Here is a 25,695-nt window from a genome sequence, read left to right on the forward strand (position 1 = left end):
ATATGGATTTTTAGTTTTAGTTTAGTAGGATTGTGTTAGTTTGTCCAGCAGAGAGGCATTAACTCTGGCACTGACTTCAGCACAAAAACTGTGCGCCGGGAGCTTCGTGACATGGGTTTCCATGGCCAAACAACCAGTAATGTGTAGGTGGCCCAGTACTTTTGTCCATACAGAGTAATTCTAACACAATGTACAAAGACATATATTTGCATTTTACATTTACTTATGAGAAATTGCCTAGAAACAGTTTTTAGACTGACACAACACAAATGTGTAAACTACAGACTCAATTCACTTTGCTCTTTTTTTCTAATGCTTTTTTTTAAAAAACATTTTTATCATCTTTAGGACAATTAATCAGTTGTTAACAATAATTTCTGGCTATTAATAGCGAACTGCCACCAAGAATATGAACACATTACTTTAGTACTACCAAATTCACACTGTGTATTGATTTCAAAATCTCCCTGATGACTGTTATACAGCCTTGCTCTAAAGTACATTAAGGACTTATTAACCCATTATGTTCCAGGTTGTTTACCAGTTTATCAGTTATCGCAAAGTCTCGGCAAGTAAACAAAGGTCAGCGAGCCCTTGCTGTCAGAGCTCCCAAACTATGGACCAGTCTGACTTTTGAGATCAGAAAGGCAACTTCTTTAATGTCTTTTATGGCTCTTCTTAAAACATTATTTATGGGAAATCTTTTGTGAATGTTTAACGTGTGCGCTTGCATCTGGTTGTGTTCCAGCTGCCTTTAAACATGCAGTTGTACAGCCTCTAATCAAGAAGAAGAACCTTGACCCTGATGTTCTTTCAAATTACAGACCAATTTCTAAATTACCATTTTTATCCAAGGTTCTTGAAAAAGTTGTTTTTAAGCAACTTCAAGCATTTTTAAGTGAACATGGAATGTGGGAAAAGTTTCAGTCAGGTTTTAGAATGCGTCACAGCACAGAGACGGCTCTTTTAAGAGTTTTTAACGATCTGCTTTTAACTATGGACTCTGGTAGTCCTGCAGTTTTAGTACTTCTAGATCTGTCAGCTGCCTTTGACACTGTGGACCACGAGATCCTTCTATCCCGCCTAGAACATGAAATTGGCATTAAAGGCACGGTTCTGACTTGGTTCAGATCTTATCTTACTGATAGAAGTTTCTCTGTCCATCTAGGAAACTGTTTTTCTACCACAGCAAAGCTTTCTTGTGGAGTGCCTCAGGGGTCCATAGGAAACATAATATTTGTTTCCACTGTTTTGCTGACGACATCCAGGTGTATATGCCCATCAAACTGAACAGCAGAGATCCATGGGAACCCCTGCTGAACTGTCTAAGTGACATCAAGTCCTGGATGAGAAACAATTTCCTAAATCTTAATGAAAGCAAAACCGAGGTCATATGCTTTGGTAAATTTGACCCCTCAAGCTACTCCTCTGGCACTCCGAGTCATTTGGCTCCTCACTGTCGTGATGCTGTGAAAAATCTGGGTGTCATTTTAGATAGTAGTTTTAAAATGGAGAAGCAAGTAAGTGCTGTTACCAAAATCAGTTTTTACCAACTCAGAGTCATTGCCAAGGTAAAACCTTATCTCCCGCAGCAGGACCTGGAAAAAGTTATTCATGCTTTTATTACTTCCTGCCTGGACTACTGTAATTCTCTGTACTTTGGCATAGATCAATCATCTGTGCGCCGCCTGCAGGTAGTCCAGAATGCGGCAGCTCGTCTTTTAACCGGTTTAAAAAAGCATGAACACATTACCCCAGTCCTGTCATCCCTTCACTGGCTCCCTGTCCGTTTTAGAATCGATTTTAAGATTTTATTGCTTACTTTTAAAGCCTTAAACGGACTGGCACCTTTGTATCTGTCTGAGCTGCTTCACTGTCACACCCCTGTAAGAGCTCTGAGGTCATCGAACCAGCTGCTCTTACAGAGGCCTAAAACTAGACTAAAACAGAGAGGTGATCGAGCTTTTGCAGCAGCAGCACCAAAGCTATGGAACGATCTACCTCTCCATATCCGCACAGCTCAGACGATACACACATTTAAATCTCTATTAAAAACACATTTCTTTTCCTTGGCATTTGGCTGCAGTGCTACCTCCTTTTAGATGATTGTTTTATGGTATTTTATGGTACTTGTTTTAAACGTTTTAATTTTTAATTTTCTTATGTTATTTATTGTTCTTAATGTTTTTATTTATTTATTTTTATTTTATTATTTTATTTATTTATTTATATATTTTTATTTTTATTTAGTATAGTCCTTGGGGTTACAGATCTTGTACAGCACTTTGGTCAACGTCGTTGTTTTAAATGTGCTTTATAAATAAACTTGACTTGACTTCACTTGACTTAACAGGTGGCAATGTAATTTTTTTTTTTAATCCCCTCTGTAATTTCAATACTGGCCTTGGTTTTTCCTCTCTTTTAACTATTTCTCTGGCTTTTTCTCCTTAGATATTGCAAATTTTTTTTCCTGTGAAGCAGTTTGTAACTTTGCTAAGTACTTTTATTATTATTTACCTAACCATTTTCATTTGAAATAGGACTACAGAAATACAAAGAAAAACTACAGTGTGCAGTTTACTCATTAAAGTCATGCTGAAGAGTCCACTAGAGCAAAGCTGATATTAGGTCTGTGATTTATTTATTGTCAAAGATCTGATGCAGACTTACTGACAAGGAAACAAGAAGAAGAAACGTAACAGAGGAGGGGGATGACATCAATGTGGCACTAGCTAACACACCTCCATCAGCTCAGATGCACAATAAGGAGTGAAAAAATTAGAAATGAACAAGTGTAAATCCATGCACCTGAACTGGACTAACTGATTGAGTCACCTGATATAAGCTTTATTCTGTTAATTTCTTCTGTGTGTTAAAATAGTGCTTGAGTGAGGACTCTTTTGCGCTCAGAGCTGCCACTGAATGTGTTAAAGTGTGAAATTTTTGGAGATGCAATCATATATATATATATATATATATATATATATATATATATATATATATATATATATAAATACACATTTACACACACATTTTTTTTTAATAATGAATAAAAATCAAAGGCACGGCTTGATAAACAACCAATTAGTCACAGAACAGTGACAAAAGGTTAAACCGTGTAAGCAAATGTGGTGGGAAATATAAAAACACTCATCACCTGCACATGAAAGAACATGCAGAATACATTTCCACCAGCATCATGCACACTTCCAAATGTACACAAACACATGCACACTCTTGCTCCATCAGCTGTGCTCTTGCACACATATTCAGGGTACACACCTTCTTTTCATGCATGTGCATACGCTCACTTGCGAAGAAGAAGTGAGTGCTTTATTAATTCACTACTCACCTAATTAACTCTTTTCTGTAACACATAATTTATAGACTGTAGTGGAGATGTTTTACAGAGGAGCAGAGTTGAGACACAAAAGCAAAGACAGAGCAAAACGAGTGGTCCTTCATATTCCTTCATGACGACATCCCACTCTCAGAACAATCAAGAAAGAGGAATTTATTAAGCCTCTTTATCAGTCCATAAGAAGGGGGTGGGCAGTGAGACTAAAGTAGCTGGTGTGGGCCTATGCTAGTAGGCATAATTTTTCACCTTACGGTTGAGTGCACAGGCAATTTCAGTTAAATGTCCATGTGTATATGGGCTAATTGAGAATAGTCTAGCACTGGTAATGCTTTATAGCAGCTCTCCCAAAAAGGTGTGGCAGTGAGAAGTAGAGACGTAACGTCAAACAAAACACAGAGGAAAAAGAGAAAAATGTGACAGAGGAAAAAAGGAAGGTAGTGATGAAATGGCACGTGATGTTCTACCTGCTTTTATCTGCCTATCAGTCTGTCTCTATCTACAAGCTGCTGTCTATTACGCCTCAAATCTACAGCAAGGAATCACCCACTTAATCCACTGATCAACATCCAGTCTATGGTAACCGGTCTCTGTTGCCTGAAAGGGACTGAGAATGAAAACAAGGGACAAAAAAAAAAAAAATGGCCAGATTTGGATGAAAGAGGGAGGAAAACTGAAAACATGCAGGAGCTGTAAGGTTGTGTGTGCGTGTGTGTGTAGGATGGGAAGAGGCAGAGAGGCAGTAAAAGTACTAATGGCTGCTGATGGACTGGCAGAATGAAAATAAGCACAAATCAAGCATGAAATGGGATACACTATTAATGACTTGCGATGGCCATTAGCGCCAAAACTTTGACTGCAGCTCAGCAGATAATGTGAAGAGAATATCACTCCTTTTAGGACAAATATGCCAAACTTTGCCAAAATTCTGCTGTAAAAAATGAATAAAATTACACTAATGAATTTGCAAACTCATTTTTTTAGAACAGGTTGCAGAATAAATTGATTTTTTTTTTTAATTAAATCATCACATGCGGACAGATAAAAAGATTTCTCAAAGACAACAATTAAAAATGGGCGCACTTGGCCGTGATGATGAGGACAGATGAGGAGAAGGATGCGAGACCAGACTAATATCGACTCACTGAACGCTCATCTTTTAGGCATAGTTTAGTGTGCGAGTGCATGTGTGTGTCAATGTGTGTTTTATGTATACGTAAAGCACACACAAATACACACAGACAGACAGACAGACACTAAACAATAGTTAACCTACCTAGAGTAACAATTAAGAATCCCGCAAGAGTGTGATGCAAAGAAATGGGTGTGGAGGGGACCAAAAGAGAAGGAAAGGGGGAAAAAAAATTGTCATTCATGAGGAGTTTTTAGTTGTCTTTGAAGAAAATTCATCCAAGATCATTAATCATCAGACTTTAGATACAGAAAGAGGCGCAGGATGGGGTATGATGAACTGATGAGCAGCCTTTAGACATGAAATGCAAAGGAGGGACTGACAGGAATGATATGGTTTAGTGAAAGGGAAGGAAGAGTGAAGAGGGAGAAAGAAAGGGCAAAATTAAAAAAAAAAAAACCTCCTTTCTTTCTCCTTTATCCCACTCATAAATATAAGAAATTGTACACCAGGTAGATGGAGAAATAGATGAGGAGGCAAATGACGGAGAGAGAGACTATATGAAAAGATGAAGCACCTCCCAGCACTGCGATGAGGAATAAGAAAAATATAAAACGAAAGAAAAAATTGAATACTCCAAAGCCTTCCGTTTTTGCTCTGTTTAGTGAGGCGAGGAGGGGGCTTTCAGTTATATCCCCCCTCTCTCTGCAACTGGTCAGTCTTCTTTTATCTTCTGTCCTCCTCAAAGCAAGATGCTACCTTCCCTTCAGATGAGCTGTAACCCTTTGCCAACACAGCTGTTAGACATGGCACTCAGGCTGGCTGCATGGTTGGGTGCTGCTACGCAGAGATACAGAGTGTGGAGCCGAAACACACCTCTGGCTGGCATAGAGCAGCGAGCACAACTCAAACTGCGCTTACTCTCCTCCCCCTCCTTCGGAGAGAGGGAGACAGAGCAGGAGAGAGGGAGCGAGATGTGGAGGTGGGTCCCTCTGTAGGATTGTGAATTAGAGATATGCTACAGTAAAGACAGGCTGCTGCAACAATTGTCAAGAAAATTGTTTCCAATACAGAAAGCAATGGCTCCCTCTGTTGTTGTACTGTGCTGAGAGCTGAGTTTTAATTGGAGATTAGACTTGGCAGTGGTGGAGGGAGAGAGTGGAAGAAGTTTAAATACTATGAAACAATACTCCATTACCAGGAAAATGCCTGCATTTCAAACTTTAAGTTAAAGTACATTAGCAGCGTTAATAACACTTTTACAAAAAAAAAAGCACAAATCCATTACAGGAAAATGTCTCGTGTGCGTGCAACATTATTTGTAAAGTTCTGCAAAGCCCAAAGTCACAACTTTCAGTTTTTTATTTTGTGATACTAAGAGAAGAAATGTAAATTATTTTTTTAGTTTAATATGAGGGAATACACCCAGGCCTTACTGACTAGCGTAGCAATTTTTTTTTTTTTTACAAAAAAATAACAAGTTCATATATTAATCAATAAACTAATGTTTCAACTCTAATTGTGTTGGATAGCTTGATCTATTACCAGTGCTGCCTTTGGATAATATAGAACCAGTTCTATTTATATTCTTCTTATGTAAAATCTTAATTGCCTAACAAAATGTAGTTACGTAAAAAGTTCAGTATTTCCCTTTGTAATATTGTAATGTAAGATACAGAACAGGATTGGCACCACAAATATACTGTACCAGTCAGAAGTTTGGACACACCTTCTAATTCAGTGGTTTTCATTATTGTCTGCATTGTAGATTAATACTAAATCCAGGCAAACTATGAAGAAATACATATGGAAGTATTTAGTAAACAAAAAAGTGTTAAAAAAAAAAGCCATAATATGTTTTATATTTTATGCACCTCTTGCTTAGATGACAGTTTTGCACATCTTGGAATTTTCTGTCAGCTTTATGAGCTAGTCACCCAGAATGACTTTCAGTTAACAGCTGTGACTGTCAAAAGTTAATTTCTTGAATTTCTTGCCCTCTTAATGTGTTTGAGACCATCAGTTGTGTTTTGAAAAGGTAGAGTTGGTATACAATGAATAGCCCTATTTGAGTAATGTTCTAATCAATATTATGACAAGAACTATTCAACTAAGTAAAGATAAACAACAGTCCATCATTACTTTAAGAAATGAAAGTCATTCAATCTGAAAAATTTCAAGAACTTTGAAAGTATCCTCAAGTGCAGTCGCAAAGACCATCAAACGTTCTGATGAAACTGGCTCTCATCATGACCGCCCCAGGAAAAGAAGATCAAGAGTTCCCTCTCTTTCACAGGATAAATTCATCAGAGTTACCAGCCTCAGAAACCACAAGTTATCAGCACCCCAGATAAGAGCCCACCTAAATGATTCATAGAGTTCAAGTAGCACACACATCTCAACATCAACTGTTCAGAGAAGACTGCGTGAATCTGGACTTTGTGGTCGAATTGCTGCAAAGAATCCACTTCTAAGGAAGAACAAGAGGAGGAGAATGGTTTGAGCCAAGGAACACAAGGAATGGACATTAGACCAGTGGAAATCTTTCCTTTGGTCTGATGAGTCCAAATTGGAGATTTTTGGTTCTAAACACCATGTCTTTGAAAGATGCAGAAAAGGTCAGCGGATGGTTCCTACATGTGTAGCTCCCACCATGAAGTATGGAGGAGGAAGTGTGATGGTATGGGGGTGCTTTGCTGGTGACACTGTTGGTGATTTATTAAAAGTCTAATGCACATTTACCCAGCATGGCTACCACAGCATTCTGCGGTACATGGCATCCCATCTGGTTTGCGCTTAGTGGGATCATCATTTGTTTTTCAACAGGACAATGACCCAAACACACCTCCAGAAAGAAGGAGATGGAGTGTTGCAAAGATGACGTGGCCTCGACAATCACCTAATCTAAACCCAACTGAGATGGTTTGGGATGAGTTGGACCGCAGAGTGAAGGCAAAGCAGCCAACAAGTGCTCAGCACCTCTGGGAATTCCTTTCAAGATTGTTGGAAAACTATTTCATATTTCATTTCACCATACCTCATGAAGCTGATTGAAAGAATGCCAAGAATGTGCAAAGCTGTAATCAAAGCAAAAGGTGCCTACTTTGAAGAATCTAAAATATATATTTTGGTTTGTTTAACACTTTTACACACACACACACACACACACACACACACACACACACACACACTGAGCTCTTCATTAGTCAAACCTAGCTAGTACAGTACCTAGCTTGGACCCCCTTTTGCTGTCAGGATTGCCTTAATTCTTTGTGTCATAGATTCAACAAGGTGCTCTATTGGATTGAGATCTGGTGATTATCAAGGTCATGTGAGTACAGTGAACTTACTGTCACGTTCAAGAAACCAGTTTGAGATGATCTGAACTTTGTCACATGGCACATTATCCTGCTGGAAGCAGCCATCAGAAGATGAAGCTGAAGCAGACCTGAACTGTTAATGCAAAGCAGGATGGATCCATGCTTTCATGTTGTTTATGCCTTAGTCTGACCCTGTCATCTGAATGTTGCAGCAGAAATCGAGACTCATCAGACCAGGCAACATTTTTAAAATTTTCAGTTGTCCAATTTAGGTGAGCCTAAGTGAACTGCAGCCTCAGTTTCCTCTTAGCTGACTGGAGTGGCACCCGGTGTGGTCTTCTGCTGTTGTAGCCCATCTACTTCAAGGTTCAATGTATTGTACGTTCAGCAATGCTCTCCTCCATACCTTGGTTGTAATGAGTGGTTAAAAGTGGCTTTACTTTCAGTTTGAAGCAGTCTAGCCCTTCTCCTCTGACGAGGCACTTTCACCCAGAGAGCTGCCGCTCACTGGATATTTTCTCTTCTTCTGACCATTCTCTGTAAGCCCTAGAGATGACTGTGTGGAGAAATCCCAGTAGATCGGCAGTTTCTGAACAACATCAGCAATCACGCCACGTTCAAACTTAAATCACCTTTTTTCCACATTCTGATGCTCGGTTTGAACTAGGGATGGCACGATACCACTTTTTTATGTCCGATACCGATATTTTACATTTGGCTATCGGCCGATACCGATATAAATCCAATATTTAAAATTGATCCAGGCATTTAAAAACATTAAAAAAAATTTTTAAAAAGAAGAAGTCAACAGTCTCTCACACAAAAAAATCAAAGTCTTTTAGTTGTCCCACATACAAGACTAAGGACCAGGGCGGGCAGAGCTTTTTAGGCAGTGGCACCAAAGCTCTGGAACTGTTTACCACTCCAGCTCCATTTAGCTGACTCTGTGGCGTCATTTAAAAAATAGTTGAAAACTTTTCTGTTTAACCAGGCTTTCTGGTTTCTGACTTTATTTTTATTCTTTTTCTTTTAATATGGTAATGTTATGTTTTTAACATAGTGTTTTCTGGGGGTGGGGGGTGATATTGTGTTTTAATTATTGTATAGCGTCTTTCTAAATAGAATACACAATTGCTAAAATAATCAATAGTTGCAGCCCTAATGAAATTTGCAACATGCCATAAGCATCACCTTCTCACACAGAAGCAACAGGATTCAGGTGATAGTTATTGTTGTAAGTAAAGTTTATTTATATAGTGTTTTTCACAGACAGAAAAGCGCTGTACAATAATTAAAACACAATATCACCCCCCCACCCCCCAGAAAACACTATGTTAAAAACATAATAACATTACCATATTAAAAGAAAAAAAATAAAAATAAAGTCAGAAACCAGAAAGCCTGGTTAAACAGAAAAGTTTTCAACTATTTTTTAAATGACGCCACAGAGTCAGCTAAATGGAGCTGGAGTGGTAAACAGTTCCAGAGCTTTGGTGCCACTGCCTAAAAAGCTCTGCCCGCCCTGGTCCTTAGTCTTGTATGTGGGACAACTAAAAGACTTTGATTTTGTTGTGTGAGAGACTGTTGACTTCTTCTTTTTAAAAATTTTTTTTAATGTTTTTAAATGCCTGGATCAATTTTAAATATCGGATTTATATCGGTATCGGCTAGGGCTGCATAAAACGATTATTTTAGTAATCGAGTATTCTATCGATTTTTCCAGCGATTAATCGAGTAATCGGATAAGAAATACTTTTTTTTATTAACAGTTTATCTGCATATTTTAACTTCCGTAATGCAGTTTCTCGCCATGTGAACAAACAGCGGTGAATGGAGCAGCTACAAAGTTCTCTTTTCTTCACACTTGCTGATCAGGTGCTTGATGAAGGACCTCCAGCTGTTTCACAGATTTAATGGTGGTTACTAAAAGAAAAAGCTGCTGTTTTGGACGCTGGAAAAACGTTTCCTTTTTCACTACTTGAGCTCACCGTCACAGCTTCGCCTCTTTGCGCTTGCGCAGTTAAAACCGCTGCCTGCTATGAGTGTTTTGAAAAACTAGTGGCTGCGGGAGCCATGGCGCATGTGTGAGTAATGGTGTAATGCTTTGTATTCACAAGCATTCTCGAAAATACGTTTCTACTGCAGGTCTATATTTAGTCACTAATAAGGGATTAAAGTATAAAAAATATTTTGAAGGAGCCCCTCGGTCCTGGGGGGGCGAGCCTTCCGGTACCGAACCATCGCTAGTGCTAATGGCCCGCGCTCGCTAGCAAACCAGTTCTGGTAGCTACAGCTGAAGTAAAGACAAAAATAGCAGCTGAAATTCTCAGTGAGCACAACACACACAGACACACAGAGAGCAGTGGAGGCGTGGAAATGCATGTCAGCGACAGTTGCCACCCGTCCCATAAAGTACGGAACCCCGCATGTTACGGAGCCGTATTCCACGGAGTCCCGTAACATACGGGGTTCTGTATTTTACGAGACAGGTGGCAACTCTAGTGATGATCCACTCTGTGTTAAATGAAATCCATCGCAGCGACGGAGAGCTTTTTAGAATGCGTGCTTGTGTATACGTGAGTGATTCACACTCCAGTCCAGTAGGTGGCGGTAATGCAGTTCTATGTTGGTTTGCCAGCCCCCAATAAACCCACAAAAAAACGTCAGCACTAATGCTGCTAATGCTAGTGAGGAGCGCCGCTTACACCGAGACAGCTGAGCGCTGCAGAGTTTAAACGAAGCATCGACACAGTAAATTTGTGTCGATAAATTTTTAGAATCGATTTAATCGAGTTAATCGATGAATCGTTGCAGCCCTAGTATCGGCCGATATCCAAATGTAAAATATCGGTATCGTATCGGACATAAAAAAGTGGTATCGTGCCATCCCTAGTTTGAACTTGAGCAGATTATCTTGACCATGTCTGCATGCCTAAACATACTAAGTTGCTGACATGTGATGGCCTAAACAAGCAGCTGAACAGGTGTACCTAATGAAGTAACTGGTGAGTGTATGTTTGACAGTGTGTTCTGTGTTTATGTACATACAAAATTCTTAGGTCTACACGCCATGGGTTAAAGTGTTGTTGTTGTTTTTTTTTAGTTTTTGGCCTATATACTGCATTTTGAGTATTAGTTACCTGGTTACATGGTAACGTTTTAGTATTATTACAATGTACAATTATAAGTTGTTATATTTTATTCACTAACCTCAATATTTTTTCCACCACTGACCTACAGTAGTTCCATAAACAGCTACTAAACATCCTTTCTCAGGTTAAAAAATGTAATACTGTTGGGATATTCATGCTATATGCCACATAAGTACATTTACTTCCCTGAGAAATTTGTTTTTGATTGGAAGATAAACATAACTGATTAAAAATACAGAAGCTTATAATGTTCCGTGTCATCATGAACTTTGTGTTCTGACTGTACAATGAACCACACTGATGGAGACTACACAATGATAGAAATGGAGATTTCGAGGTCACCCTGTTGCTGAAATTCTCTGTTTTCCACATTCTGTTTTGGATAATGATGTAACCAAGCCTGATAAGCTGTGACTATATGAAACTGTAAGTTGAATTAGAATGTGCCAGCACTTCATGCCATCTCACATGGGCATGGCATGCAGTCTGACCCAGATATCTGTAAACTGTTTGAAATGGTTTTATTAAATTTAATAACTGAACTCCTTATTCTGTTTGGTGTCATTCCTTTTCGATAAACGAACACGCAGAAACCTAAAGGCTTAAGCAGCACACACTCTTATTTATTTAAATTCCTTCAATACTCAAACCAAAAAACAATCAAAGTTCAGAGTTTGTAGAAGCTGGTTTGCTAAGCAGCTTCTCTAGCAGCAGGAGAGAGGGAGGTAGAAAACACTTACTTAGCCTTGTCCTGAATGAGGCTGCTGGTCTGGTGCGACTCTTCACAAAATGGTAAAAAGATAATAATAATTATATGGTAGCTAATCCTGTTATAATGTTGACCCCATTCTGTACCTTCTCTGTGGTACAGAAAGTGTTATTATCGATTTCATCCAGCGGTAAACGCAAAGCGACACAGACTATGTGAGAGACCTCTAGTGGTAGTCTACATAAGTGCATATATAATTCACCTGCGAAGTCTTAAAATGGAGCTTTCTTACATGTGGTCTGAATTCAAACCAAACAAAAACAGCACACAAAGGCAAACAGAAAGTCGTGGTATGTCATATGTTAAGTTCTTATGAGCCATGAATTTAGGGACCGGAATACAAGAACACAGGAACAAACTGTTATTTATTTATTTAATCCCGCATGTAAACATTCTTTGTAATGCTGTAAAATTGGACATTTTAATGTGGAAAATTTACTCACTTTTGGGACAGCCTCAAGTGGTCAGTGAATGAACTGCAGCATGGAGTTAATTTCCTGCCAAAAGGTTGCATGCAAAGAAAACATGCTGCACACAAATAAAAACTGTTTTAAAAGCTGTCCTCGAGCACGACATGATCTCTCCTCGAATACAAAACAGCTTCTCCTCGCATACGAAACAATTTTACTCCCCTCCGCGGTAAGGTTCTGCCAAAAGTCACGTGATACCTTAGACGGAATTAGCCATTTTCCCCCCTCGACAGCAGGGGGTGCTATCGAGACAACTGAAACGCGCCGAGAGCTGTTGGGCCCAAAGAAGACTGGCGTTAGACCGCTATCTCACTGCTGATATAGACACCATGAGCACCCCACTGGTGAGTTTAAAAACTTTTCTGGTGAAGAATCAAATGCTTGTTACGTCATATTCAGAGCATAGGGAAATGTATCTCAGCTGATGTATTATCTCGGCTGCATGAAAAGGTAGAAAAAAGTTGAATGTACAGTGTAATTGTATATGGTACTGAGTAAAGAATACAAACATGTTGGGACAATTAAACACTCCTTTATATTCCACTTAGCATAACATACCCTTTCAGTAAGTCTTTATTCCCTAAAGGACTTAAATTCTTGGTTATTAACTTTAGATAATCAAAATGAACACATTTCCGGCTTGCCCTTATTGTTCATCCTTAAGATGAAAGCAACTTCATTAATTGTCAATGTTTTATCTAAAAAGCAGTCCATGTATTTTGTGAATGTCCAGATTTGGCTCCAGTTATTTTCCCAAGAGAGTTGAGTGCTGTGTTGACCCCAGAGGTAAATAGAGGTTGTTCAAAAGAAATGATGAAAAGGAGTGTGACACCTTTGGGCTGATGCCTTCGGGACCAGCAACTTCTGCTGATCAGTGTAGTAATTGCAAGGCAACATGTCAAATCTGTGAAATGTTTTAGCTTGCTGGCTCTTCCCATTTACTGTTTAATGCTGGGCTTGAAGCCAGTAATGGCCTTGAAGCATTATTTAAACCTCTCTTTGATACAGACTGGTTGTTAGGAAAGCGGTTTTGACCAGAACAGTGAGCAAAACTATGATCGGACAGAAAACTATCAGTGGCAGGTTGACACAAGACCAGGGGTCTGTGCCTGGGCTGAAAGTGGAGCAAACTGTGACTTGATCTTCCAAGGATGGAGAGTAGAGCTGGGTGATGGTGCTGTAAGGTTCTTTAACATTACTGTACTGTAGGTTGAGGCTCCTGTCTTGTCTGATAAGGCAACCAACAAACTGAGTCAAAGAGAGTCTTGTCCAGAGCCTGGATATCATGAAGAATGCACACACAGTCACACACAGCTGCCTTGTTAGTTGAGGAGGGCTGTAAACAACAACCACGATGAAATGTAGAAACTCTTGTACAGAACCATGAAAACGGATTTGCCCCCTTCCTGATTTCTTAGTTTTTTGTCACTCTGCCATGTTTCAGATCATCAAAAAAATTATAATATTAGCCAAGGAATACCTGTGTAAATACAAAATGCAATTTTTAAATGATGATTTCACTTATCAGGGGAAAAAAGCTATCCAAATCTTTCCGGCCCTGTGTGAAAGAGTTCAATATTACTAGCTACAACAAGTCCTGTTGAATGAGGAATGAATTAAATAGAACCTGTCTGAAAAACTGATGTAGGCTAAAAGATCTCAAAAAGCAACACATTATGCCACAAAAGTCACTGACATTGATCAAGTCCATAGTGAGAGCCATTACTCATAAATGGAGAAAACTTGGAACAGTGGTGAACCTTACCAGGAGTTGCCAGCCTACCAAGATTACTCCAAGAGCACATCGACAACTTATCCAGGAGGATGTCTAAAGAATTGCCAGCCTCACTTGCCTCAGTTAAGGTCAATGTTCATGATTCAGCAATAAGAAAGAGACTGGGCAAAAATGGCATCTGTGGAAGAGTTCCAAGGAGAAAACCACTGCTGACCAAAAAGAACACAAAGACGCCTCTCACATTTGCCAAAAAAACATCTTGGTGATCCCCAAGACTTTTGGTAAAATATTCTGTGGACTGACAAGACAAAAGTTAAATTTTTGGGAAGTTTTGAGTCCTGTTACATCTGGTGTAAAATTAAAACAGCATCTCGTAAAAAGAAAATCACACCAACAGTCAAATATGGTGGTGGTGGCATGATGGTCTGGGGCTGCTTTGCTGCTTCAGGACCTGGAAGATTAGACTGAATTTAAGGAACCATCAGTTCCATGTATCAGAAATCAGGAAGGGCACAAATATTTTTTTCACAGCACTGTATGTAGTGTAGACATAGCTACATGGCTAAAAAGCCAATATATTGGACAGCTGAATTGTCATGGTACTATGACCAAGTCTACTAGTTTGTTAGTAAGAAAACCAGCGAGGCCTCTGCCACTTTCTTTGCCTCTCAGATTTTCTTCTGTCTGTCCAAACCATCTGAAAGCAGATGATGGGAGTAACAGGATCCACAATATTTTCCTGTAGCCTCATATCTGTGAAACACATAATACATCACTCAAAGAACTCTTTTTTTCCAGCGATGCCATGTTGTCCATGAGGATAAGAGATTAGGCTTCCAATCTCTGTTGTCTGAGCTCAGCTCTTTTCACTTCTTGCTGAATTTTCTTCTGCATGTTCTCCTCATCCTTTGTTGGTGTAAACAGTGTGGCATTACTGTTCGGCAGTAGTGTCTTTGAATAAAATACAGGATAACAAGGTGAATTTTCTGAATCAGCAAATTCAGAGGGCCAAGCTCAAAGTCCTCTGCACATTAGAAACTCTGAGCACATATATATGCACAACAAAAACAACAATAATAATCAAGTTTGGTGGGTTGATATAGTCATAATTGTAGTAACAACAGTAGTAGTAATAGTATTAGCAGTAGTTCTTGATTTTGAAGGCTGTAGGGCTCCACTCTGTGGCAACTAAAAGCACTGCAGGTCAGCCATGAACAGGCAGCATGAACTGAGTTCACTGTGCATTTTATATTATTACTTATTGTAGCTAGGTTGATATTACATATATTACAGCACAATTTGTCCATAAAATATTGTTTTGAGCAGCAACACTGACTGCTGCAATAAAGACTACAGACATCAGTGCAAAGGTCACAGCATTAATGTGAAGTTCTTACATTCATGTTAAGAGTTATTCAGATGTGTACTTTAGGAAAAAACTCAACTGCATAAAAGTAGAATGATGCCAGAATCTGGAAAGAGCCAGCTAGAAGTCGCAATGTCTTCTCTTCAATTCATTACACTGCTGGCGAATTAAAGACGCCTATGTGTGAGCTCACTTTTTACCTTCACATTTCTGAAAGCGGTAAACTCCTTGTGTAATGTTCTGTCTGCCCTAATTTTCTGAAGCAATCAATTCCAGGTTGCAGACATTCTGTATTTTAGTCCTACTAAAGGGAAACTTTCATTCTCTTTATCTTTTTGTTTTGTTTCGTTTGACTGTCCATGGAAGCTCACTTGAAGTTTCCATCAGTCATCTGCATACTCTAATGCCATTGTTGCATGCTCTTACCTTCTGTCTTCTCTGTACTGTAGATTGTGCTTTTATGATTTTATCCTCCTATTCCCTGCACCTTTTTGCAGTTAATGCTCCACTTTGGAACCTGTTTTCAGGGACTCGAAATGCTGTCATCACGTAAACGAACTGCCAAAACACACCAAAAGTTGATAATTTTAACCTGAAAACAGAGCCTAAGTCTGAGGCCATGGTCCTCAGCTGGAAAACGGTGAAGTGTCCACTCTGGGTCTGGGACAAGTTGCTGCCCCAAGTGGAGGAGTTTAAGTATCCCAGGGTCTTGTTCATGAGTGAGGGGAGAAGGGAGAAGGAGACAGACGGATTTGGGCTGCGGCTGCAGTGATGCGAATGCTGCACTGGTCCATTGTGGTAAAGAGAGACCTGAGAATAAAAGTGAAGCTGTCAACTTACCGGTCAATCCACGACCCCACCCTCACCTATGGTCGCGAGCTTTGGGCAGTGACTGAAACAACAAGATCACAAATACAAGTGGCTGAAATGAGCTTCCTCAAAAGGGTCTCTCCCTTAGAGATGGGGGAAGAGTGCCGCCATCCAGGAGGGGCTCAGATTAGAACCACTACTCCTCCACATCAAAAGGAGTCAGTTGAGGTGGTTCGGGCATCTGACTAGGATGCCTTCTGGGTGCCTCTTGTGTGAGGAGGTGGCTGGGGAGAGGGAAGTCTGGGTTCTCTGCTTATGCTTATCTGGCCCCAGATAAGCAGAAGATGGATGGATGGATGGATGGATGGATGGATGGATGGATGGATGGATGGAATTGAATTCTCAGTTGGTTCTAAGGGGTCCTAAGTGTGCCAAGAAAATATCCCCCCCACACACACCATTACACCACCAGCAGCAACCTGAATCATTGATACAAGATAGGATGAATCTGTGCTTTCATGTTGTTTGGCCAAATTCTGACCCTACCATCTGAATGTGGCAGCAGAAATTGAGAATCATCAGACGAGGCAACATTTTTTCACTTTTCTCTTGTCCAATTTTGATGACCCCCTGTGAACTATAGTTTCAGTTCCCTGTTATTAGTGACAAGAGTGGTCACTGCTGCTTTACTATCAGCTCAAAGAAGTCCCACCATTCTCCTCAGACATCAACATGGCATTTTCTCCCAGTGAACTGCTGCTCACCGAATATTTCCTCGTTTCTGGATTATTCTCTGTAAACCTTAGAGATGGCTGTGTGGGAAAATCCCAGGAGATGAGCAGTTTCTGAATTAGTCAGACCAGGCCATCTGGCACAAACAACCATGAAATGTTGGACCATAAAGAGTTTGGGCCTCTATGACTTGGAAGAACCAAAGACACCATTAAGCTGGGGTCTAATTAAGGGATTCCATGCCAGCTGGTACCCCTCACCCTGGAAAGTCAGTTATGATGATGACATGGCTTATGCAACTAAAAGGTCCTATACTGGCTGGTACAGACCATTTAGAAGACTCCGCAAAGCTCCAATGTCAATTTATCCCCTTCAGTATAGTCTTCTTGAGTAGTGCTATGTCACATCAAGCAATCCTGCTACTTGCATTTTGTTTCTTGGATGGACTTGACCATTTGTAATACTTGCTGTATCAAAACAGTGACCCTCTGTTATCAAGTGACCCTCAAACCTGAATTTCATTTTGAGGAAAAGGAAGAAGTCACTGAGACTCAGGTCTGGTGAATAGGGAGGACTGGTCTGTTGGTTAGTGGGCAGAAAACTACTCCACCATTGGAAAATGCCACAGTTCAGGTTGATTGTTCCAAATTTTCTCCCCCAGACCATTCAGGATGTTAGAATCTAGAGAGATTCAGAGACGGTTTCTTCTGTTGATGCACCGCCTTCAGACCTGGGCTAAGTTCACACTGCAGCCTGAAGTGACCCAATTCTGAATTTTTGTAAAATCTGATTTTTTTTTTGCGTGGTCGTTCACATTTCCAAATATATGCGACTTTTATGTGATCTGTGTGTGAACTGCAAACGAACCTAAAAGTGTCTCGCATGTGCAGTAGAGGACACGATGACGTCACACGTAGCGAGTGTGCTCAGTGTTCACAGAAGTAAGTTTGTTTCCTTCCCGCTTCCGCGTAACAGTATGCAGAATACTGACATTTGTCGAGTATCACTGAGGTGCAGGTCGGATGAATGCGATCTGGCCGTACAGACACAGGTCGTATTTGAAAAGATTGGATACGTATCTGATTTAGAACTACATATCCAAGTGACCTGGGTTGCATTTGAAGAAATTGGATCTCTGTTGTTCAGACTGTCATGAAAAGATCAGATACAGGTCGCATGAGGGCAAAAAAATCTGGTTTGGGACAATTCAGGCTGCAGTGTGAACATATGGCTCTTGCACTGAAGACTGTTGGTCTCGGTTGTTGATAGAGGTTCAGCTTATCACCAGTGATAATCCTCAAGATGAACTTGTAACCACTTGCAGTCGGCCACTTTTCTTATCTGCCTTGTTTCACTGCTGATTCTACCTTATTGCAATGAGCTTGGTCTGTTGTACTCTTTGTAAACTTAGTTCCCCTGTCCCTCAACAATCAGAGCAGTGCCCCATGACCTGTCAGGTTCTTCCTCTGTACCATCAAAGCTGGGACAGTTTTGATGTGTTTCGGCTTCCCGTTTACACGACAACTGCATTTCCAGTCCATGAAAATGATTCTTTTTGAAAATGGGTTCCAGAAAGGAGTCTTTTTGAAATGCTTGGGTCTCCGTGTAAACAATGAAAATGCCACTTTTTCAAAGCAGGGGGTAGATGCACATGCGCACTATGGTTGTGACTTCTATCCCCACACCACCAGCTTGTGGCCTGGCAATGGCAACTACGTTGTTTTCAACGTCTTGTGTTTCTGTGTGAACGGAGATTGTTTTTAAAATGTTTCCATCTGAACACATTACTTTTTGAAAAAAGAAAACGGAATAACAGTTTCCACTGGATCATTCTCATGTAAACAGGGCCTCAGTTTCTGATTTGGTTTTAATGGGGCTGTGCAGATAGCATGGGCAGCACATTTGTGCAGTAGTTAGCACCATCGGCTTACAGCAACAAGATTCTCAGGTCAGATCTCCTGGTCAGCTGAGGCATTTCTGTGTAGAACCTGCATGTCCTTCATATGGTTTCTTACAGTCCAGAGACAGGCTTTTGAATGTTTAACTGGCAATTCCAAACAGACTGTAAGTGTTGAGGTCAGGCTATCGGTTCCCCTATGTTAATCTTAGTTCTGTAGTGAACTGGTGACCTATCCTACTGGGATTGTTTAAGAAAAGATGGATATGTGGATGGCTTAATGACCCATCGTTAAACCATCCATCCAACCTTGTCCTAGATTTCAAGTGGTTCCACCCATTTAAGAATTGTAATAATTATTTTGATGCATTCCTGATAATGTATTCAAATATATTTGATCTTCTGATGTTGCGATGATCACACTTTCATTGAGTCATTTGACACCATTTATAGTGCACATCTTCAGGAACCACTCACCAACTGTTACACATTTTTCCCTAGTGACTGGAGGCTGTTACGGGGTTCCTGAATGGTTCCTGAATCTAGGCCTGTGTGACTGAGGCCTAGCTGCAACAAAGAGCTAAGGAGTTGAATACAAAATATTTAATGTGCTACTGATTTTAATAAAACCTTTTTATTATGCTTGTGAAAGTCTGGTTGCCAGACAAAACTTACAAAAGTTATCATTCCATTTCTACCACACATTTATACATTTCTGTGCAATTAAGTTTACATGAAAACAAAAAAAAAAATCCTGTCAAGAAAAAAGAGGGGCATGGGGGGTTCTGGGTCTGAATAACAGGAGTGAACAACACAAATACCTGACCTGGCAGGAGGGGCAACTTTTTCAATTATATACACAACAGCTTAAGTCACAAAAAATACATAACATATAATGAGCCAGACCAACCAACCATTTGCTGCTTGAATTCTCCAAGTCAGTTAGTTGCCAAGTTTTTATATGGAAAGACATTTACAGATATTGTTTGTGTCCAGCGCACAATGTTTGAGTTCCTAACACAAAAACTAGTGAAAGAAGTCATAAACTGTCAAAGGCAAAACGCTGTTCCTTTTCTGTAATCATTCAGCTAGAACTGGAACTGATGACATTTGTGCACTGAGGTTCGCAGAAGGAGCCAAAGCGCCCATATACATCTTTGGCTCGAACAGCAAAGTGGTACGTGGAACCAGACTGGAACTGGGTCAGCGTACAAGCCATAGGTAGTGGAAGGGCTTTCACCTCCCCAATCTTCTTCCAGTGCTGCTGAGATGCATTGCTGTTAGAGTTGTCTTGATGAAAGGCATAAAGGTGATAGCTTTCTACAGCTGCACAGGTCCGATCGACTTCTCCAACACACCAAGACAGCACTATACCGGTCTGACTCTGCACCAGCTTTAGCTGAGGTTGTTGAGGAGGTGAGGTCCGTTCAGCCTCTGGGGGTAAGCGTGGTGGTGCAGGTGCAGAAGGGAGCGGGGGAAGTGCCATGCTGGACCCGCGAGTTGGCGTAGTAGTGGTTACACTGCGAGATTTTAATGCCGTATCCTGCAAAAGAGGAAAGTGGTGTCACAGCTTGTTCTTTTCTCTTAGTTACAGCAAAAACGTTTTTCATGGATAATTCCTGAAACAGCTAACTGCTGCCGCTTTAACAGGAAACAATCTGAGAAGAACTAATAATAGCTTTACAAAACTAGTGCCAGCAAATCATGTGCAAATAACAATTACTCAGGACTTTAAATTATAAGTTATAGAACAGGAAAGTACTTAAGTGCATGTGTGTTAAATATTTTGAATGCAGTTCTAAATCCTCACCACTGGGGGTCGATGATGTACTGTCAACTGAGGATTACTGGAGATGTTCTGATTGCTTATAGGGGATGCTCTCGCTCCCGTATCTGAGGACAAAGCCATGACACAGTAAGAGTACATGTATAATTTGGAACTGAAGCACATGTACACGTTTACTAGGCATCAGCTCAAATGATTAAGTATTAATTATGTATTTTGTCACACTCATACATAAAATCATTTGTTTAGCGTAATTTGGTGATCTTACTGTTGGGAATGCTGATGACTGGGTTGGTTCGAGGGCTCGGTGACGGAGTTGTAACAGTAGCATTCTTCACTCCAGTCACTGAAAAACACAAACATAAAATAATTAGCCTAAAGAAATACACGTGGCAATAACATAGCATGGTGGGTAAAAACAAACTAAAACAAAAAGAGTGCAGCTTGTCTCACCTTGCACATCATCATCGTCCTCAGTGAGATCGATGACAGAGCCTTTGGGTCGTGTCGCTGGTGCAGCTGCTTTTGATGCAGCGGTTCCTGTAACTTGGTTGTCTGAGAAATACAAAGCAATATTAATTTATAGCCAAGTTAACGAAAAAGAATTGTCAGCGTTGCCTCACAGTTCTTTTGTAATTCTCACCCGTCTTTGATGTCAGAGACATCCCCTGTGGAGGTCCTGGAGCAGTGGATCCAGTTGCTGCTGGCCCAGAAGTTGCAGGTGAAGAGACTGAAGACATAGCCCCGACTACAGAAACAGACTGAGCTGGTGTCCTGGCCGTGGTCACAGATACCCCAGCATTGGGTGTAGTTATTCCCCCAGCACCCCCTTGGTACACAGCACGAGCAAGAGAGATCTGGCCAGAGGACATCTGGCCACTGGAGCCATGGAGGGCTGGGACAGTGGCAGCAGCTGGTGCAGTGGCTGTCACCGTGGTAGTGGCAGGTGCAGGCTTGAGTATAAACGTGGCGGTAGAAGCAGTTGTTTTGGCCTTGTTGAGTGAGCTGGCTGCAGACAAAGAGGAGACGGGAATGTTGACCAGTGTTCCTGCCTGGCCGTTCACTGATAAAGGCAGCTGGATGAGGAGCGGCTGGCCTGTAGCCACCATGCCGCTTCCGGGGGCCGTCTTCAGCAGGAGTGTCCCTGTTTGACTCTGGGTGGTACTGCCAGTGGCCAAGGTGGAGGCGGGATTAGAGTTGGAGGTGATCAGCTGCAGGATAGGGGCCTGTTGAACCATGGCAGTTGAGGAAGAGGAAGTTGGAGCCGAAGCTGCGGCAGAGGTTGAAACTGCTGCACAGGCTGCGGTGGGAACTGAAACTACTGTGGAAAAAGAAAGACAGCTCGTGTTACGAGACTTTGAAATACCTGCACAGGGTACAACTTTATTCAGTCGATCAAGATAGCTTGTCTGTCATTTGTTCTTTGCCAGTATATGTAAAAACCCACTGCATCCTTGAATGGACAAAACATTTTGAAACATCTAATGCAAAATCCAACATGCCGACAAATTCAATCAATTACTTTTCCACACATCTTCTGGAAAACAAAAAGTAAGGTTAGCTATGGTCAATAAATTTCAGATTATAATTATATTACTTCTTATTCTACATATTGTCCCCTTAGAATTATAAGGTTCTATCTGACATTTTTGACGAAATTGACTTATTGTCATATTCTTATTCTCTGATCACTTAACAATATGTAAGATTTTATTTTCAATTATATACAACTTTGGCCATTTTATTGACAAAACAAAAAGGTTCTGTCTGCAAAATCAAGCTTTAACTTAGTATTATCAAGTTCTATATGTAAGCCAATAGGCATTTGAAATGTTCACAAGAGAGCCAATCAGGTTACTTCTTTTTTTTTTGTAATACTGGTGCCCGGCACAATGCCAAGCACAGGAGCAGAGGAAACACAAGAGAAAATGGAAGCTGGGGCTGTTTACAAGACGTCCGAAGGTTGAGGATTTCAAAAATGAGTTGACAACACACAGAATTATTAATGGCAGGAAAATTCTGAACTTTTTATAATTTTAGATCACACAGCTGATCATGCACTTTTTTTTTTTTTTTAACTTTTGTTTTTGCATTATAAAAAGTAGCCCAAACCAGTGTTCTAGTCAACAAACATTTTAATAAACACACAAACATTTTCAACTATTTACATATTTATTGGTACACCATTATTTTACATGTTTTCTCTGTGCCAGTTATTGTAGCAGTCACGGTTTGCAACAAAACACAAGGGCATGTTGCATGTTGCACACTTGACTGGAGTTTTTGCATGGCATTTCCTGCACTTCAGCCTTCCAGAGGTTTTCTCCCCGGAATCAGCAATATGTACAAGGCGATGGTGTGATTCCAGGTGCTCTTGCTGTGGGGTGCTTTGCTGAGTGCCCACGCTTAAAAGCTCCACAGCCAGTGTCTCCCTGAATGCTTTTTGATGCGTCGGCACCTGTCCTTTGACTTTGCATTGGGCTTGGTACAGGATGAAGGCATTCACAATGGCGATGTCCACAGCATGAAAAAAGAATCTCTTGTACCATTTTTTCATTTTGTGGAGGATGTCATAGTATCCGATCAGCTGATCAGATAAATCAAGTCCAACCATGTGTCTAAAAAACAAGAACACAAAATAAAATTAGAATCATACAAATTACATTTGAAAGCCTATAAACTCATACTGTATGATCCATACTGGTTGTAGTCTTTCACAGCTGGTGGAATCAGGATGTTCTTGGAACTCCAGTGTCCTTCCCTGTCCTTTATCTTGCGCTTGCCCATCTCTGTCCCATGGGCAGTGTGGATGGTGGAGCAGAAGAAGGCATCTTGGGTGTCACGCCATTGCACAAAGAGCAGGGGATCTTCACGAAGCCACCGAATGGTGCCACGGAGAGATTTGGAGTCCAGGGCGTTGATTTTTGTCTTGGGGTAACCGATTCTATTGATCCTCACTTTGCCACAGGCCCAGATCTTCCGCTGGTAAAGATCAAGAAAGAGGGTGGGACTTGTGTGGAAATGATCTAAGTATAGCTTGTAGCCCGTGCCGAGCATAGATGGGTTTACAAGCTTCATCACTGGGTCATAGCTTAGTCCTTTGCCAGTGCTCTTCCCCTCATAAACAAAATAGTCCCAGGTGTACCCTGTCTTGGATTCTGCTAGAACAAAGAGCTTGAAGCCCCCACGAGTAGGCTTGCTCTCGATGTACTGTTCGAGCACTGAGATGTGCTGGTCAGGGTGGTAGCTTCTCTTGCAAGCTTCTCTTATTTCTGTATACAGAGGCTTGATCTTGCCCAGGCAGTCAAATTTACGTGTGCCCCTTTTTCTTTCATTAGCATCATCTTCAGCCGCACTGCTGAGGTGAAGAGCCCTGGAGATGGTGAGGAACTTCTTCATTGTGATAGTCTTCTTGGTAAAGGGGAAACTGTACAGACTGCTTGTTCTCCAATAATCAGTTAGTTCAGGGGCTTTTACAAAGCCCATACAAATGACAATGGACAGGTATAAAAACATGTCTGGTAGGGTGATGTCTGTCCACGGCTCATAGGGTTTGTTGAAGTGAGCTCTCCCGTGCTCATTAGTGTTGTCCACTATAGTCTGTAACACTGTCTTTGTGAAAAACAACTGAAAGAGGTCCAGAGCACTGTAATCTGCTGTAGAAATGAGCTGGCTTCCAGGATTTCGTAAGGGGCAGAAGGTGGGCTGGGTGGGTGTGATGTCAGGAGTCTGAACATCATACCACCTCTGCCCAGTTGCAGCAGTTGTAATGGCTCCTCTCCTGGCTCTCTTTGATGCCTGGGTACCCCTGGCTTGGCATGGGACTGCATCAGGTTCTGACTCTGATGTTTGCCTGTGAAAGTGAAATACAAGAAATATACATTATAGTAATTGTATCTATACACACTTTAGATACAAGGCACATACACAGACCATCCCCCAAAGGTTAGAAAAACTACTTGTACTCTTTAGACACAAAGGCACACATACAATCCCGCACAGGTGAGAAAAGTCAGACCTCACTATACACAATTTGATTCACAACGTTTTTGTCTATATGGTCAAAAAAGAAAAAAAAATAGCTATGTTACATTCAAGTAATAAGTAACAAGTAATAATCAATAAGCAATCACTTACTCATCATCTGTGTCTTCAGGCACTTCTGCAGTTCTGGTGTCTGGTTCCCATGCAGGATCTAATAACTCTTCACTTTGTCTGTTTGTAAAAATAATATTACTATTATTTGGCTACAACCCATCATAGCAATAATATGCATGTTCTTTCTTTACAGTATCTATTACATGAACACAAATAAACATATGTGCAATACATACGCATACACACACACACACACAGATAGTGCACATACATACATTATTTTTTCAAAATGTTTCACTTGTCTAACATACTGTGAAATGACACTTACCTATCAAGAATGGCATCTTTGCCTTCCAAAAACATGTCCTCCGCGACAGAATCTACATCGGAAATGTTACTGTCCACTTCAGATACATCATCATCGGAGAAGTCACTGTCCCGTCTGGTACACTCCTCCACCGCAACTGCAAGAGTGTACTTTTTTTCTTTGTGTTTTGGCATTGTTTTAAACTAAAAACCCGTCAAAACAGCAATGGTGCACATAAAATTACTTTTACGCATACGCGCACAGAAATCCTGTAATGACTAAATTCTCTTACGCACGCTCCTATAGTTTACAAAACAACACACCCACACAAACTACATATTGGCATGTTCAAAACTTCACTGGCTAAATGTCTGTAGGATCATTTTTATTCTGTGAGCTGATAGGTCGTATCTGCAGGGCTCAGAGTTGGGTGTGAACTTTTGCTAGTCTATGACGCTCATTGGCTGTTGCTCGCTACAGACAGCCCCCATAGCGTCCAAGTTGGCCAAGTTAGGTGTCAATCAAAGCCTAAGACTCCGGGCAGCCATTTTGAACCAAGACCATTCATTTTAGAAGTAAATACCATCTTCTACATCAGATAAAGTCGGCAAAAAAGTGTATTTACTTTTTTCCAAGAAAAGTTTAGGCTCTGTTGGACCTCATGGATGTGTTTTGGACCTCATGGATGTATTGGATTATATTCACTGGACTGTTATTAACAGAATGATGCCAAATTTGTGGGGAATTATCAATATTTGGACTC

At 40.7% G+C, this 25,695-nt stretch overlaps 1 protein-coding gene across 5 annotated transcripts in view; it reads right to left on the bottom strand.

The window, feature by feature from the left end:
* Positions 1-19,359: 19,359 nt before the first annotated feature.
* The window catches only part of atf7ip (activating transcription factor 7 interacting protein), a 40,832-nt gene continuing 34,496 nt past the window's right edge, over positions 19,360-25,695 (bottom strand). For 3 of the 5 annotated variants that reach the window (XM_030729367.1, XM_030729377.1, XM_030729359.1), the window contains exons 10-13: positions 24,954-25,089; positions 24,665-24,742; positions 23,229-24,380; positions 22,645-23,145 (exon numbers count right to left, since the gene is read on the bottom strand). In XM_030729367.1, coding sequence (XP_030585227.1) covers positions 22,719-23,145; positions 23,229-24,380; positions 24,665-24,742; positions 24,954-25,089 — 1,793 coding nt within the window. In that variant the 3' untranslated portion in view covers positions 22,645-22,718. Of the gene's footprint in view, positions 20,285-20,551; positions 20,635-20,795; positions 20,874-20,980; positions 21,083-21,170; positions 21,849-22,644; positions 23,146-23,228; positions 24,381-24,664; positions 24,743-24,953; positions 25,090-25,695 lie in introns of those variants that run through there. The other 2 variants (XM_030729394.1, XM_030729385.1) reach the window with 2 other exon arrangements.

This window comes from Archocentrus centrarchus, chromosome 1 (genome assembly GCF_007364275.1).
Source record: "Archocentrus centrarchus isolate MPI-CPG fArcCen1 chromosome 1, fArcCen1, whole genome shotgun sequence".
Classification (NCBI taxonomy): domain Eukaryota; kingdom Metazoa; phylum Chordata; class Actinopteri; order Cichliformes; family Cichlidae; genus Archocentrus; species Archocentrus centrarchus.